The sequence below is a fragment of the Panthera uncia genome, chromosome D1 (assembly GCF_023721935.1).
Source record: "Panthera uncia isolate 11264 chromosome D1, Puncia_PCG_1.0, whole genome shotgun sequence".
NCBI classification, from domain to species: Eukaryota; Metazoa; Chordata; class Mammalia; order Carnivora; family Felidae; genus Panthera; species Panthera uncia.
In genome coordinates this window covers 109,544,373-109,559,909 of record NC_064808.1, presented here as the reverse complement: position 1 = coordinate 109,559,909, position 15,537 = coordinate 109,544,373, and the positions used below count along the sequence as shown (strand labels likewise).

At 47.0% G+C, this 15,537-nt stretch overlaps 1 protein-coding gene and 1 long non-coding RNA gene across 5 annotated transcripts in view; one reads left to right on the top strand and one right to left on the bottom strand.

Moving 5' to 3' along the window:
* Positions 1 to 8,084: 8,084 nt before the first annotated feature.
* Positions 8,085 to 14,832, bottom strand: LOC125910742 (uncharacterized). The gene is made up of 3 exons (XR_007454152.1): positions 12,944 to 14,832; positions 11,159 to 11,308; positions 8,085 to 8,744 (listed from the first exon to the last, which is right to left on the bottom strand). It is a non-coding gene; the product is annotated as an uncharacterized LOC125910742 (long non-coding RNA).
* Positions 14,833 to 14,965: 133 nt separating this feature from the next.
* The window catches only part of DYNC2H1 (dynein cytoplasmic 2 heavy chain 1), a 348,288-nt gene continuing 347,716 nt past the window's right edge, over positions 14,966 to 15,537 (top strand). For 3 of the 4 annotated variants that reach the window (XR_007454148.1, XM_049614182.1, XM_049614176.1), the window contains exon 1: positions 14,967 to 15,285. Coding sequence is in view for 3 of the 4 variants with exons in the window: in XM_049614182.1 (XP_049470139.1) it covers positions 15,091 to 15,285 (195 nt within the window). In the remaining variant the exon portion in view is untranslated. Of the gene's footprint in view, positions 15,286 to 15,537 lie in introns of all 4 variants that reach the window. The other variant, XM_049614189.1, reaches the window with a different exon arrangement.

Genomic DNA, 15,537 nt, shown 5'->3' with positions numbered 1-15,537 from the left:
ATAGCTCTGGTTTGGTTTCCCCTCCCTCGTTCCTGGTGCTCTTTCTCCTCCCTCCTCCCCTCCCCTGCACCCCCATGGCCTCCACCATTGCCGAGGCGCTCCCTTCCCTGGCATTCCCCTCCCTCCCTCCCCTACCATACTCTCCCCTGCCCTCCACCACCACTGCTCCTAAAGAGGCCACAGGCCACGACTGTGTGCAGACTGTGGGGGAGGGTCTTGGCAGTCAGCACACGTGTGACCCAGGGTGTGGCTGTGTGCAGAGGACCAGTGGTGCGGTGCGGCACCTCCACCTAGGCACTGTCCTTTGGCCACCCAGGAGATCTGGTTTCCTTAGTGCCATCAGAATGCACACGTGACCCAAGCCCGGACAGGCAGTGCCAGCCAGGGAGGTCTGGTCGCTTTTCGCGAGTTGTCCTTTTTCTAGACTCCAGCTACACATACTTTAGTTTTTGTTCACTCTCTCAGTCTAATGTCTTCAAGATCCATCCGCATGGGATTTCCCCCTTTCGTTAGGGTGAATAAATAACACTCTGATGTGATACACACACGCACAGAACTTTATCCATCTCTTGGTGGACACTTAGGTTATTTCCGTGTCTGGGCTCTTGTAGATAACGCTGCTGTGAGCATGGGGTGAGGACATCTTTATAAGTTAGTGTTTTTGTTACCTTTGCGAGTACACACCTGACCCTTGAATTGTGCCAGTCACTTCCCTGCAGGTGTTTTCTGTAAATACACCTGGGTACTGCAAATGTGTCTTCCTTCTTTTCTCTGGCTGACTTTGTTGTGAGAGCACAGTGATACATGTAACATACAAGGTACATGGTAACCGACTGTTGGTGTCACCTGTAAGGCTCTGGTCAGTAGCAGGCTCTTAACAGTAAAGTTTTTGGGGAGCCAAAAGTTATAAACAGATTTTCACCTGAGCATGGGGGTGCTGGTGCTTGTTCCCCCACGTAGTTCATGGGTCAACTGTATTCCCACAAGTGGAAGTGAGGCATCATACGGTAGTTTAAGTCTTTGAGGATCCGCTGTGTGCTTTTCCAGTCTGCAAGTCCCACCAGCAGGGCACGAGGTCCATCCTCCACCCCTGACAGTGTTTGTTCCCTCTCTTTGACGACGGCCATGCTACCATGGCCATGCTACCATACGCGAGGTGATACCTCCTTGTGGATTTGCGGTGCACTTCCCCAATGACTGGTGATGGAAAACTCCCTTCCTGTACCTGTTGGCCTTTCACATATTGAGTTGTTTCCTTGTCGAGTTGTAGGAGTTATTTATATGTTTTGGATATTAACCCCTTATCAGGCATGTGGTTTGCGATTCTCCCCTTGGTTCTTTCACTTTATTGTTGTTTTTTTGCTGTGCAGAAGTGTGATGTAGGCCACTTGTTGATTTTTGACTTTATTGCTTGTGGTTTAGGTGTGACAGCCAAAAATCATCACCAAGACCACATCAAGGAGCTTTATTACTATGCATTCTTCTAAGAGTTTCATCATTTCTGCTCTTACATTTAAGTCTTTAATCCATTTTGAGTTAGTTTTTGTGAGTACTGTCAGATCAGGGTCCAGTTTTATTTCTTTACATGCGGATATACAGGTATCCCAGCACCATTTTTTGAAAAGACTGTCTTTTCTCCACTGAATAGTCTTTAAAGAAGAGAGAACCCCTTTAAAAAAAAATTTTTTTAAATGTTTATTCATTTCTTGAGAGAGAGAGAGAGAGTGTGAGTGGGGGAGGGGCAGAGAGAGAGGGAGACACAGAATCCAAAGCAGGCTCCAAGCTGTCAGCACAGAGCCCAACGTGGGGCTTAAACTCACGAACTGCGAGATCATGACCTGAGCCGAAGTCGGACACTTAACCGACTGAGCCACCCAGGAGCCCCAAGAGAACTCTGTTATAGACAACAATTACCAATGCTACTTCTAGACATAGGGAAGAAAATCCCCACCCCAGCCACCTGGAGAATTGACTGGATAGGATCTTGCATCTGTGGAATTCTCTGGAATAAAAATAATTGAAAGGCTGAGTCTATGCATGGTATTCATTCAGTTTATTACTCACATAATATCTAATGATCACTTAAACCAGGAACTGTGCTGGGTTAGGGATAAAGGTAGGCATGACTCCTGCATTCATGAAACTTACAGTCCAGAGGGGAAAATATATGGGAAGCATTTGCATTTAAGAGAACTTTAGGAGCAAGGAATACGGCCAGTAACCTGTGCTTGTCAGTGGTGTGAAAGGGATGACAATGTCCAGGGTTCCAGCCTTCTCTGGTCAGTACCTACTGCCACTACCTTCTACCTCCATTGGCAGAATGGAGTATTCTGTCATCCCCCATTACTCACAGAAGGGGCAGACTGATTGCATTACTGCTCATGAATAGTACCCCCACGTATGGTTACGTGGTTTTAATCTTTCCCATTGCTCACTAACCCATGGGCAGCATATGAATTCACAACTATTCACAATAATGGAGGGGCGATATGACACAGCAGTGCGGTTCTCTCTGTGTAGAATTTTTTAAATGAGAATAATGAGAAAGAAAGGGAAGCATGAAGCTCTACGTTGAGCAGAAACTCACAGGTGACTTTAGGTAAGATACAGAATTTCCTTTATTCTTCATTTCATCCAACTGTTAGGTAGAAGGCTATAGAAAAAACAACTGAATACCCATCTATAACAACAGTGGGCGTGTATTTATGCCAAATAGGGCGGTGAGGGAAGGACTGGGACTGAGCCATAGCTCTACTGGTGTCTACTCAGCGTCTTGATTATACCTGCGTCCCTTAGCTTTTGAAGGTTATAGAATCAAGTGATGAAAAAGGTATTTTAAAATAGTTGTATTTGAATCAAGGCAGCCAAAATGGTCCACTGAAAGCTGTTAAGTTATTCCATACACAGTTTATTTTTTCTTAGCACTTCTTTAAAATAGGGCATTTGCACTTGCCAGAAAAAGAAGCAACACAAAAATTAAGTGATTGATAGGATGCCACGTACATGGTCCCAAGTCTACATCGTGTCCTTGCTATACATTAATGTCGATTTATTTTTATTTTTTATTTTTTTTAATGGCCATTTATTTTTGAGAGAGGGAGACAGAGAATCTGAAGCAGCCTTCAGGCCCTGAGTTGTCAGCACAGAGCCCGACGCAGGGCTGGAACCCACGAGCCATGAGATCATGACCTAAGCCAAAGTTGGATACTTAACCCAGTGAGCCACCCAACTGCCCCTTGTAACATTGATTTTTTAAAACAACCTTGCCAGGGGTGGCTGGGTGGCTCAGTCAGTTAAGTGTTACACTCTTCTTGGTTTTGGGTGAGGTCATGATCTCACGGTTTGTGGGTTCGCGCCCACCGTCAGGCTCTGTGCTGACAGCTCAGAGTCTGCAGCCTGCTTCAGATTCTCTGTCTCCCTCTCTCTCTGTCCTTGCCCTGCTCTGATGCTCTCTCTCAAAATAAATAGATAATAGAAAAAAAGAATGGAGCCTACTTAATAACAATAAATCATAATTGGTTCATTAATTGTGAGAAATAAACCATACTAACGTTAGATGTTAACAACAGTAGAAACTGCAATATATGGGAACTTTCTGTATGGCTGCCACTCCCTTTAAATCTGAAACTGCTCAAGTGAAAAAAGTGTATTTTTAAAAGGGTCGAAGTGAACAGAAATAAGTAGATCAGCATTTAAAACTAGCAGAGTGCAGGAAAAAGTGGTAACTTGAGAGCCATCTAGGCAGGAACCCCTTAGGAAGGTCAGAATTCATAAAAATCTGTATGTGGGGTTGTAGGTAAAAAGCGTTGTCTTGTACACCAGGTAGGCAACCCAGGAGGGCTCTGAGCTTGACATCTAACCAGGAAGACTAAGAGTGAGTGTTCAGGGGCCCCTGGCTGGCCTAGTCCATAGAGCATGCCGTACTTGATCTTGGGGTTGTGAATCTGGGGCCCACGTTGGGTGTAGAGATTACTTAAAAATGAAAATGGAAGTGCTCAGAAGGGAAATCATATTCAACTGGCCCCTGAGTTGCCCTCTGGTAGATGAATGTGTGTCCCGGATGAACACCAAGAGTTCCCAGAATTAAAACTACCGGCAAAGAGTGCACGGGTTTCATGGCTTGCTGCAGAAAAGAGCTGCCTTCTTGGACGCGTAGTATAGTAGGCCAGAGTGGGTGCAAGCAGCTAGGACTTATGTGTGTTCTTAAAAGCATTTCTACGGTCTTAAGCATGGATGACTGTTGTGTTTTGTTACACTTTATACTCCCCCCAAACCTAACGTGGGAAAGATGGCATAGTGGAAACGGTGTCTTAAAAGGAGAGCCACCAATGGGGCGCCTGGGTGGCTTGTAGGTTAAGTGTCCAACTTCAGCTCAGGTCATGATCTCACGGTTTGTGAGTTCAAGCCCTGCGTCGGGCCCTCTGCTGACAGCTCAGAGCCTGGAGTCTGCTTCAGATTCTGTGTGTGTGTGTCTCTCTTCTCCCCTCCTCACGCTCTATGTCTCAAAAATAAATAAATGTTAAAAAAAAGAAAAGACAAAAGAACCACCAACAGACTGATGGGCTTGCCTTTTAAAATTCTGCAACCGTGGATAAACCATCGAATCATGCTGTGACTTGTCTGTATGATAAAGTAACCATGTCTGCCGAATCAAGACGTCACAGCATTGGACTGTGGAGAAAGTGGGAAAATAAACATAAAGGTGCTAACAGAAGTGCCAAGGGGGGGACACAATCACGATCGGTTGGACTCCTTGGGGAACACCCAACAGAAGTCAAGTTCCACTCAGCTAGAAAGGGGCTCAATTTCAGGTCGTCCACAGAACCAAAGCCAGGAGGAAAAGGATGCATGTTAAAGGGGTGGTTTGCCCCTTTTTTCGATATTCCCACCCAAATCCTGGTAAGGGGGCTTTCCCTCTCGTACCACTACCACCCTTTCTGAATGTCAACAGCCCTGTCTTTGGTTCCAGGGATCTTAGCCATGTTGTCAGCCACTGAAAATCGGGTTGTGGACACAGGGCCGTTTGAATGGAACTGAGCGAATTCTTGGGCCATGGGTATGCATCGTGTCTTTGGATGATCCATAGGTGACTGGGGCGGGGGCGCGGGGGGGGGGGGCAGTTCCTGGAGGTCAGGGAAGACCAGTTCATGTGACTCTGCAGCAGAGGCCATGATTCCTGGAAGACAGGAAGTGGCCCGCACGCAATCTCAGACACTCACTGGGCAGGCGTGCTGCTCTGTGCTGCCGTTTCTGCTTTCCACGTGTTGTTCACAGAGCTACTCCCTCGCCTCCAGCCTCACAGGGACCCCCTCCGAGGCTGAGTCTTCCCCAGCTCTTGACCCCTTTCCTAGCCCAGATGACCTCCCGCTGCTACAGCATAGCAGATTTGTCAAGTAAAAAGCCAAAATCGACTGGTTTTCTTGGCATTTCTGCTTTTACGGGCATAATTCTTGAGACAACGAGAATGACCCTGACTATAACGGCCAGGAGCAAGCATGTGCAGACGAGAAAAGCACACACAATTTTTTTTCTCTCTACAGGCTAAAAAACCCAGAGAGTTCTCAGACAACCTTCAGTGAATTCTTCCCCGTTCCATAGGCCAAGGGCTCTATCTGCACGTCTTCTGGGTATAACCTACCTGTAGGCCCAGCTACATAATCCCTGGGGCCCAGAACAAAATGAAACTGCAAAATCCCTTGTCCAGAAAGTAGTGAGTGCTCTGGAGAGCCTGAAACCCTTCTGAGCATGAGGCTCTGTGCGACTGCAGCCTGCATGCCGGGAGGCCAGCGCTGCACACACCTTGGAAGCCAGTCAGGGCCGACAGGTGCATTGAACAGAGCTCAGGGTTTGTGTCACTGAGGACTGTGCTCGCTAAAACTCCTTCTCTTACTTCAGAGACACCGCGAGAGTATGTTCCCCACTGGCTCAGGCCGTCGGGAACTGCCATCACAGTCTCCTGTGTCAGACTTCACCCTACCTGCCAATCCGCCACATTTGAAGTCCTCTGGAGAGAATTCTATCACCTGGGGGACAGTGGAGCCACAAAATGGAGGACACGATGCCTGAGTCCTCATGTGGAAGGCTGCCTGCCAGATACCACAGTGAACTCCAGGATAAGTAAAATTTCTAGTATGTGAAGCCACTGAAATTGTGGGGTTTTTATTGGTAAACGCTGCCATACCTCGACTGTACATGTCAGGACAGGGCTATGTTACAGTTACATACAACACCAAAATCTCATTATCTTATAACAAAAATGCATTTCTTGTTTTCGATACACCATCAAGAACACCATACTCAGTGAACAGCTATCTACTCAGGGAGCGAGGCTGATAAAAGTTCCCTCCTGACTTCTGTTTCCGAGATCACCACGGGACTGGGAAAGAATGTGGTAAATGATACATCAGCTTTGAAGGTTTGTGTGCATACGTGACACGTCACTTCTGCTTACGTTTCAAAGAAATGGTCATGCTTATCTTTAAAAAGAGCAAAGAACTGCAATCCTACTTTGTGCCACAAAAGGGAAAATCCAGACACATTGGCGAATGAGAGCGAGGACTACCGTGTGAATCGACGTTGGTGCCTGGAAGAAGGGCACTGCCATACAGACACTTAAAATACGTCGTACAGAACAAGTCATTGGGCAGCAGGCTGGTCAGCGGGACAGCCCTTCTGTACCCTGGTAACATATTTAGTAAATCCGTCCCCAGTGGGACGTAGAAGGTAGACCAGGAGCCCAGTGAGACTCTAACCTAATGGGAAGTAGATGGAGGCAGTGACTCGTGTTAGATACTGTTGTCTGCCTTTAGCAAGATACCGTAAGTGACAGCTCAGAGGAGAACTGCTTGGTTTTCTAGAAGACATAGAAAGGTATTAAGGAATTCTGCCGATCCAGGTCCTTTTAGGGTTAGAAAAGCGGACTGTCCCTAGACCCTCAGTAACAAGACTGGAAAGTGTTAAGTGACAAAGGTACTAAAAGATCTCTGATTTAAAAAAAGAAATGACACAATTTTTCCGCAAAGATGAGATTAAGGGTTCTAAGCTTAGTGTTTCAGAGAGCAGTCAGATAGTCCTTAGTCGAGAGAGAGGGGCACACACGTGAGGAGGCAAAAAGATCATCCTTGAGAGTTTTATACAGGAAGGAACTCGAGTGCGGAATTTACAATACGGGAACCAGAAGCACATATAGCAAAAAGGTCACCTTTTAAAGGTAATTGTTATTGTTAAGGAAACCATGGGCATGGATAAAAAGAAGACTTTGATCCTTAAAACAAGCAATCCCTCCGAGTGTCCCTGCAGGAAGCCCAGATAACTTATCTTTCTGGTTTACAGGTTGCCGCTGGACCATAAGGAGCCATGTTTCAACCGGATACAAAAGACCGTGTATCACGTGGAGATCTTAGATCCTTTTCTCTAGTCAGGGCCTGCCCCAGATGTGTTTCCATTGACTCTTAGCCCCATTCCAGGCAAGATCATTGAACACACGAGAGTGACTTTCCCTGGTTTCAGGGAGCAAGTTTCTTCTTGGTGTAAAATTGCAAATTCCGTATTTTTTAGATGTCTTTAGGGACTATGGGTGCCAAGGTAATACTTGCAAAATGGGACTTGCAACTTGCTCTCTTATCCTTTAAATGTGTCTGGAGCTACCCTGCTGAGTAAAAGGATGCTGCTAATTTTATGATGTTCTATTCTCATAGCAACTGGCGGTGACGTCAGAGGGCTATTTTATCACAGAAGCTATCCAAAAAAAGAAGGAGACAGTCCTGGCTTCCTTGCGCTTTATGCAACAATCATTTCACATCGATAAAAATGGAAACAGGAAATAAACGACTCTAATAGCTTATGTGAACCTTCTTATGAATAGTTGCCATGGTATGAAAAACCTTTCAGTTTGTATCAGTGGTTATGTATGTGTGTGTTTTTCAAATAGTATTACAGGGCATTCAGTTACAAGCCTAAGCAAGATTAGATAAGCTAGGTCAGGCACACAGGAGAGAAAGCAGCATCAAAGCATTTAAAAGAATAATTAGCATCATTAGAGAATATTACCTATTACTTGTTTTGACATTTTTTTTAATCAAGAACCTTAAAACAGTAGGTTCACTAGCGTACTTAATCACACTGAAAGGCAACATTAAAAGCACTAGCTTTGTTTGTCAGACAGATGACGGGCACCTAACTTGGTACAGGTGCAGATTTCAGGAAGACAGCGTCGTGTAAAGCAGCCTTGCGAACTCACACAGTCAAGTCAATTAGCGAACTGGCCCGGGGGTGTGGGCCGGGTGTGGGACAAGCCCTAACTGCAGTGCTCATGGGTGAGTTGGGCCACAGCAACAAAGACGCCAACAGCTCCACCGTTTAAGACATGACGTTTGTTTGCTTGCTCACACTAGGCGGTGGTCAAGGGTCAGCAGGAGACTCTGTTCTTTGTCATTAGAGCAGCCGCCATCTACAACTTTATTCCTTGCTGTGGCAGAAGAAAGAACGAGGGCAGGTTATTTTGTGCGGTCCAAGCGGTATTGTTTTCCTTACTTTGAAAGGTGTTGAGGTGTGCAGTCACTGGGAAGGCTCTCAAACATTCTACAGCTCTCTTCCCCACAAGCCACTTCCCCACAAGTTGCACTTACCTGTGCACTTGTGGCTAGAAGTGACCATGTGACTTGCTTGGCCTAGAAAATGTGAATGGAACTGATGTGCAGAGACGGTCAGAGCCAGTCAGCGCTTTGCCATATGGTTTCTTGTCCCTCAATACCAAGAAGATACTTGTCAATTAAACTCTTATGGAAAGTAAATACAAACCAAACATCAAGAAGTAGAAACAATTTTTACCAAGAAGTATAAAAACATCACAAAACTATACTTAAAAAAAAATCTCTTGGGGCTCCTGGGTGGCTTAGTTGGTTAAGTGTCCAGCTTCAGCTCAGGTCATGACCTCATGGCTCCTGAGTTCAAGCCCTGCGTCAGGCTCTGTGCTGACAGCTCAGAGCCTGGAGCCTGCTTCGGATTCTGTGTCTCCCTCTCTGCCGCACCCTCACTCACACTGTCTCTCTCTCCCAAAAATAAACATTAAAAAAATTTTAAAAAAGAGAATAGATTTAGTTTCTGCCATACCTCCCATAATTCTTACCATTAATATTATGTTGAAAATTAACTTTGATATTTAATTTTTAAAACATAATAAAGCACCAACATTGATAAATAGGATTTAAAATTTGATAGAAGAGTCAAATATTTCAATTATTCAGTCATGTCTGTACTTTTTTATAATGAAACACACACACAAGTATTATCTGCAAGGAACTCCACACCTTTCATTCTCCTCTGTTTCTGGTTCTCTCAGTGGAGGCTGGGGAAAATCTTACCCACATTATCACGTTTCCGGCCCATTCTCCTACCTCCTCAACTCTGCCCAGGATTCGCTGGGGGCAAGAGGCGTGCAGACGAAAGGACTGTCCAGCTATGAGCCCCCTGTTTACATATCTCCCCCTCCCTCCCTGTATCTCCAGTACACCTGGCTGCAGGAGCATCTAGCTCCCTATTTGTCCCAGAGGTAGCAGCTAGCAATTTCTCAGGGACTTCAGAAACATTCAGAAAAAACAGAGTTCCTTGTCTTCCATAGGGACACATACACATGCAGAGAGGTGAGTAGATTTCAGTATGTGAGTTGATCATTGAGTGTCCTATTAGAGTGTGTACATTTCTCTCTGCTGGTGATTGAAATATGTGAGGGCTATGCCCAAGAGTGAGTTTCAGCCTTTGTAAGTGTGAAGGCAAGGTTCTGAAATGACATCTCTCCAGTATGTTCCCCCCAGCACGGTCTAAAAACACGAACATGATTACTGCCTTACTACAAAAAATTGTCTGACAATCCCATGGTATTCTTTCTTTCCATCGGGTAAGTATAAAGAATATATTTAATAAAGGGAGCAATTAAAAAAAATTTTTTTTTTAACATTTATTCATTTTTGAAAGGCAGAGAGAGACAGAGTGCGAATGGGGGAGGGGCAGAGAGAGAGGGAGACAGAAACAGAAGCAGGCTCCAGGCTCTGAGCTATCAGCACAGAGCCTGATGCGGGGCTTGAACTCATGGACCACGAGATCATGACCTGAGCTGAAGCTGGCCACCCGACCGACTGAGCCACCCAGGCGCCCTAAGGGAGCAATTTTTATAACTAACATGATAAATAATTTACCCAATATTTGTCAAAAATAATGGATAAAACAGAAAAAGCCTGTTTTCCTGCAGTCACCACCGTAGAAAAGATGTAGATCTGTTAGAGATCATCTGGACCCCTGGGGGAACTTAAGGCATCTTCAGGGGTTTGGGAGATCAAGCAATTTTCACAAGGTGGGACATTCTATGCCTCTTTTAACTGCTTGACATGTTCACCGGTGGTGCAAAAGCAAGGGTAGCTGAGGCAGGCTCAACTTGGAAGGGGCCCCAAGGTTTCCACTCCCTGGTGGGTACACCCTGTGCAGCCCTCTGACCTTGAGATGGGGTGCCACGCCTGCAGACAGCATGGGCTGTCATTCCCATGCTTAATTTACTAATCCGTTGACTGAAAGTTCATAAAGGTCATCCAATGGGCCCGGTCTAATCAGGTGAACCCTTAAAAGGAATGAGCCTCTTTTCTGTTACAAGAGGTGTGATGGGAGAACTGATGGGTGGGAAAGTTCTCTGGCTGGCTCTGAAGCCAGACATGAGGAATGTGGCGGCCTCCACCTGCTGAAAGGAACCTCAGTCGACAGCCAGCAAAGAAATGGGGAATGAGTCTCACAACTGCAAGGAACTTAATTCTGCCTCAATGGTCTGAACTTGGGAGAGGACCCCCAAGCTGCAGGGGAGAACTCAGCCCGGCCCATGTCTTGATTTAAGCTACAGGAGATCCTTAGTGGACATCCATGTAGGCAGTTTCCCCATTACTGACAGGCGGGACTTCACGCTAAAAGAGGTGTTGTTTTAAGCTGCTAGCTTTGCAGTTCTTGGTGATGAAACACTGGAAAACTAATGCGGCTGCTAAAACTGCCAGCACCTTGGCCCAGATGGAGACTGGGGCACACAACTGTTCCAGAAGCCATCCGGTCTCCACCTCCATGCACGCACAGGAAAGGATCCCCGTTTCCCGGAAGAGTTCCTTAATAAAGGGGTAAAGATTACCATCTTGACTGAGTCCCAAAGCTTGAGGACAAGTCATTTCACGTCCTGGGTGATGAGATGAAGCACACACAAGGCACGCGGGCGGCTCAGTGACCCGTGATCTGCCTGCAGGAAGGAGCCTGGGCCTGGAGTCCTGATCAGAACCAGCAGCTGTATTCACATAAGGCCATTTATGGCAGAAAAGCTCTGGTTATCGAGACTGAGCCTTTAGCAGACATTTTTCTCAAAAATGCATTCTCTAATAAGGCTATCTTCTTAAACTTTATTTAAATTCTAGTTAGTTAACATATAGCGTAGTAATGGTTTCAGGAGTAGACTTCAATGATTCATCACTTAAAACACCCAGTGTTCATCCCAACAAGGGCCCTTCTTAGTCCCCCATCATCCATCTAGCCCACCCCCCACCCTCTTCCCTCAATCAACCCTGTTTGTTCTCCGGTGGTTAAGAGTCTCTTACGGTTTAAGGCTATTATTTCAAGGAAAACAACTGCCAGTTTTCATTGCCGATGATAAAATTCAAGTTTGCATGCAAAAATTAGAAACTTGTACCCCATCGTTTACAGTAGCACTTTCAATAATAGCCAAAATATGGAAAGAGCCTAAATGTCCATCAACTGATGAATGGATAAAGAAATTGTGGTTTATATACACAATGGAATACCACGTGGCAATGAGAAAGAATGAGATATGGCCCTTTGTAGCAACGTGGATGGAACTGGAGAGTGTTATGCTAAATGAAAGAAGTCACATAGAGAAAGACAGATACCATGTTTTCACTCTTATGTGGATCCTGAGAAACTTAACAGAAGACCATGGGGGAGGGGAAGGAAAAAAAAAAGGTTAGAGATGGAGGGAGCCAAACCGTAAGAGACTCTTAAAAACTGAGAATAAACTGAGGGTTGATGGGGGGGTGGGAGGGAGGGGAGGGTGGGTGATGGGCATGGAGGAGGGCACCTGTTGGGAGGAGCACTGGGTGTTGCATGGAAACCAATTTGACAATAAATTTCATATTAAAAAAAGAAATTAAAAAAATTAGAATTTTGGAAAAGTTACATTCTCTGTTGTAAACCTAACAACCTCTTCAGACATAGAGACTTGTGAGCTGAGTGGTATACTAATGCATGTGATTGTTTTAATATTGTGTTATGAAACGTATCAACATTTGGAAGATCCTCATAGCTCAGTGAACCAGTATTTTCCAAACCACCGATGTGTGATGTTATGAAACCGTGCCTAGGTAAAAAATCCATTCAGAGTACAAGATAACCAACGGCTTTTAACGTAGCTGAGTACGAAATGTCGAATCATTGATATGGTTCCAGATTCCAAACGGCAACAGCCTTTAAGAACTGATGCTTGAAAAATACAAATATAGAACAAAATCAGGAAATTTTAGCCCAGAAAGGTCCTGTCCCTTGTCCTCCACTTCACATTTCATGCTACCTGCTAGCCAACTACTAAACCAATGTCCTACATAAAATTAAGAAAAATGGGGGTGCATAGGTAGCTCAGTTAGTTGGGTGCCCAACTCTTGGTTGGGGATCAAGCTCCACGTTGGGTTCCATGCTGCGGGTTCGGAGCCTGCTTGAGCTTCTCTCTCTCCCTCATGCTCTCATAATAAACATAAAAACAAAAGAAAACAAAACCCCAAACAAAGAAATAGCACCCTACTGCTGAGATCAGTTACTCTATTGATTAGAGTGGCTTACGTTACTCTAAAAAAACAGACCCACATAAGTATAATGCGAAATGACTCAAACACAGTGAAGGTTATTTCTTGCTTACTTAACAGCTGCTGGCTTTACTCCACACGGAGCCAGGAGCCCTGAGGTCCTCCTGGTTTGTGTTTCGGTCATCTTTTATGGCTTTGTTGTCTGTATCCAGCTGGCCAAAGATGAAGGCGCACTCCCTTCTTTGAAACTTCCCTTGTCAATGGCATACATTGCTTCTGGCCGCATTCTGCTGATGAGTTACATAATGGCCACACCTGGCTAGTAGTTCTTTTTTTTTTTTTTTTTTTTAAATTTTTTTTATTTTTGAGAGAGACAGAGACAGCATGAGCACAGCATGAGCAAGGGGCAGGGGAGGGGCAGAAAGAGAGAGAGAACCAAACATTCTCTGCATTAGCAGCACAGAGCCCAACGCAGGCTGGAACTCACTAAACTGTGAGATCATGATCAGAATCAAACCCAGAGTGGGACGCCCAACCGAGAGTGGGGTGCCCTGGTAGTAGCTACTTAGCTGTGGCTGGAGACAATGGATACTGGTGGATAGCTGGCTGCGTACCACTGTGGTGTCGTGCCTAGAGATCGGTTTGGAGTTGGAGCTCGATATGAATCTTGGTTCTACAGCTAATTATTTCTGTGGCTTTGTATGTTACTTATCTCTGAGATTCCTTCCTCCTTTTTGAAGCTTCAGGACTACAGGGACCTTTCCACTCTATGCCTAATTCTAGGTACAGAGCAGTGAGCACGACATACAAAATTCCTATCCTCACAGGGTTTACGCATCAGCTGGAGTTTCTATGTTTCTAGACATCCGGGTTAAACTACACTCAAACACTCTAATTTCCTATCTCGTGGAAGTCCAAAGCCCACCCAAGAGTCCCACAAGTTTCTGGAAGGGTAGCATTCGTAGTATCTCAACTGCTTTCCTGACTCCTGTCGCTACACCTGCTGCCTTTACATTTACCACGTTGTCATGGATGCTAAATCCAACCGTTTCTGTTTCCAGCAAAACAACTCCTCCAGACCAAGCGTTTGTGAGTAGTGGTGACTTTCCTGAAGACCCTGTTAAAGGTCATAACGCCCGCTGCAGAGCGGGGTATCTCTGTATCCATACCAGCCATTTTCGCTTTCAAAATCCTTTTTTAGCTAGTCAGTCACGTTGGGTTCTTGTCTGGATTTTTTCCCCATTCGGTGACCAGAATCCCAATTCATGGACGCCTCTCTCCGACCATCTGGCACAGCAGTTCAGCTCTCTTTAGTTCGCACTCCCTAATCTTAAGCAAGTTACTCAGCAGATCAAAAGACCCTCTTTGCAATGATAAAATAATATAGTTTTAGAAGAAATTAAGGCCCCTGAAATAAAAAAAAAAAAAAAAAAAAAAAAAATCCGTAACCTATTTAAGTTCCCGAGGATAAAGCCGGCAAAATGCTTTCCGGGCAGGGCCCATGTCTCCGGGACCCAGGGTTCTTGGAAGATAATTTTGGGATTCACAAAACCGGGATCAGAGAGCAGCAGTATCGGAGTTCACAATGACGCCACGGCGTAGAAAACGATAACGCCCCACGTCCTGTATTTCTCCAGAATTCGGCTGTGCTTGTTATAAGATTAGCCAGCTGGTGTCACAGGTGGCCGCAAGCTCAGGTCCCGACCGCGCCGAAAACCTCTACGTTTTCCTGAAGTTCGTTAATAAAGAGAGGTGGGAAATGGGCAACACAGAGAGGGGAGGGGTAGATGCAACAAGCGAGTTACCGCTGCACTCCACCACTCGTTCTCGGCCTCCTCGGAAAGCGACTTTTAAGGGAGCGTCCCTCCAAGCGCGGCGGCCAGCGGCTGCAGGTGCAGCGGAAGCCCCGCGGCCTAGCCCTCCGAAATCCGGGGCGCGCGACTTCACTGAGGACCGCGTGGACCGCTTCCAACCGCTTCCGGCTTTTGCGACCGGAAAGCTTTACCTCCGCGGCGGCGACCGACGAGCAGCCGCAAAGCGCGGAAGCGGCGGCGGCCCCGCAGCGCGGCGCGTGCGCGCACCCGCGCGTTAACGTCCACGGCGCGCGCGCGGCCCGCGCCGACGTCTGGTCCCGTCGCCATAGCGACTGGCCCTGGCAACCGCGAAGCCGAGCAGGCCGGCGGCGGGCGGTGTGAGCTGAGCTGCGCCGGTCGGGTGGCGGCCCCCGGACCCCGCGTGTCCCCGCGTCGTGGCCGCCGCCATGGCGGGAGGGCCCCGGGACGTTCGGAAGGCCTTCCTCCTCACCACCACCCAGAACTACTTCGGCCTCCTGCCGGAGCCCTGCGACCAGCCGCGGGCGGACGGCTGCCCAGAGGTCAACAACTTTCTGGACGACGGCAACCAGATGCTCCTCAGGGTGCAGCGCTCGGACGCCGGCGTCACCTTCTCCAACTCGGTACGGGCCCCTCGCCTCCGCCGCCGCCCCTCCGCGCCGCAGGCCCGGCCGGGGTCGTGGGCCTCCTCCGCCTGCGTCCGCGGGTCGTCCCCCTCCCCGCCTCCCTGAGAGCCCGGGAGTCTCTACCCGCTCTCCGTCCCCATGCCTCCCCGCTTCCCCAGAGACCCCGACTGTCTCTACCCGCGCCTCCCCGCCTCTCCCCAGAGCCTCGCTGTCCCCGCTCCCTCCACTCCCAGCCCTGCTGTCGCCCTC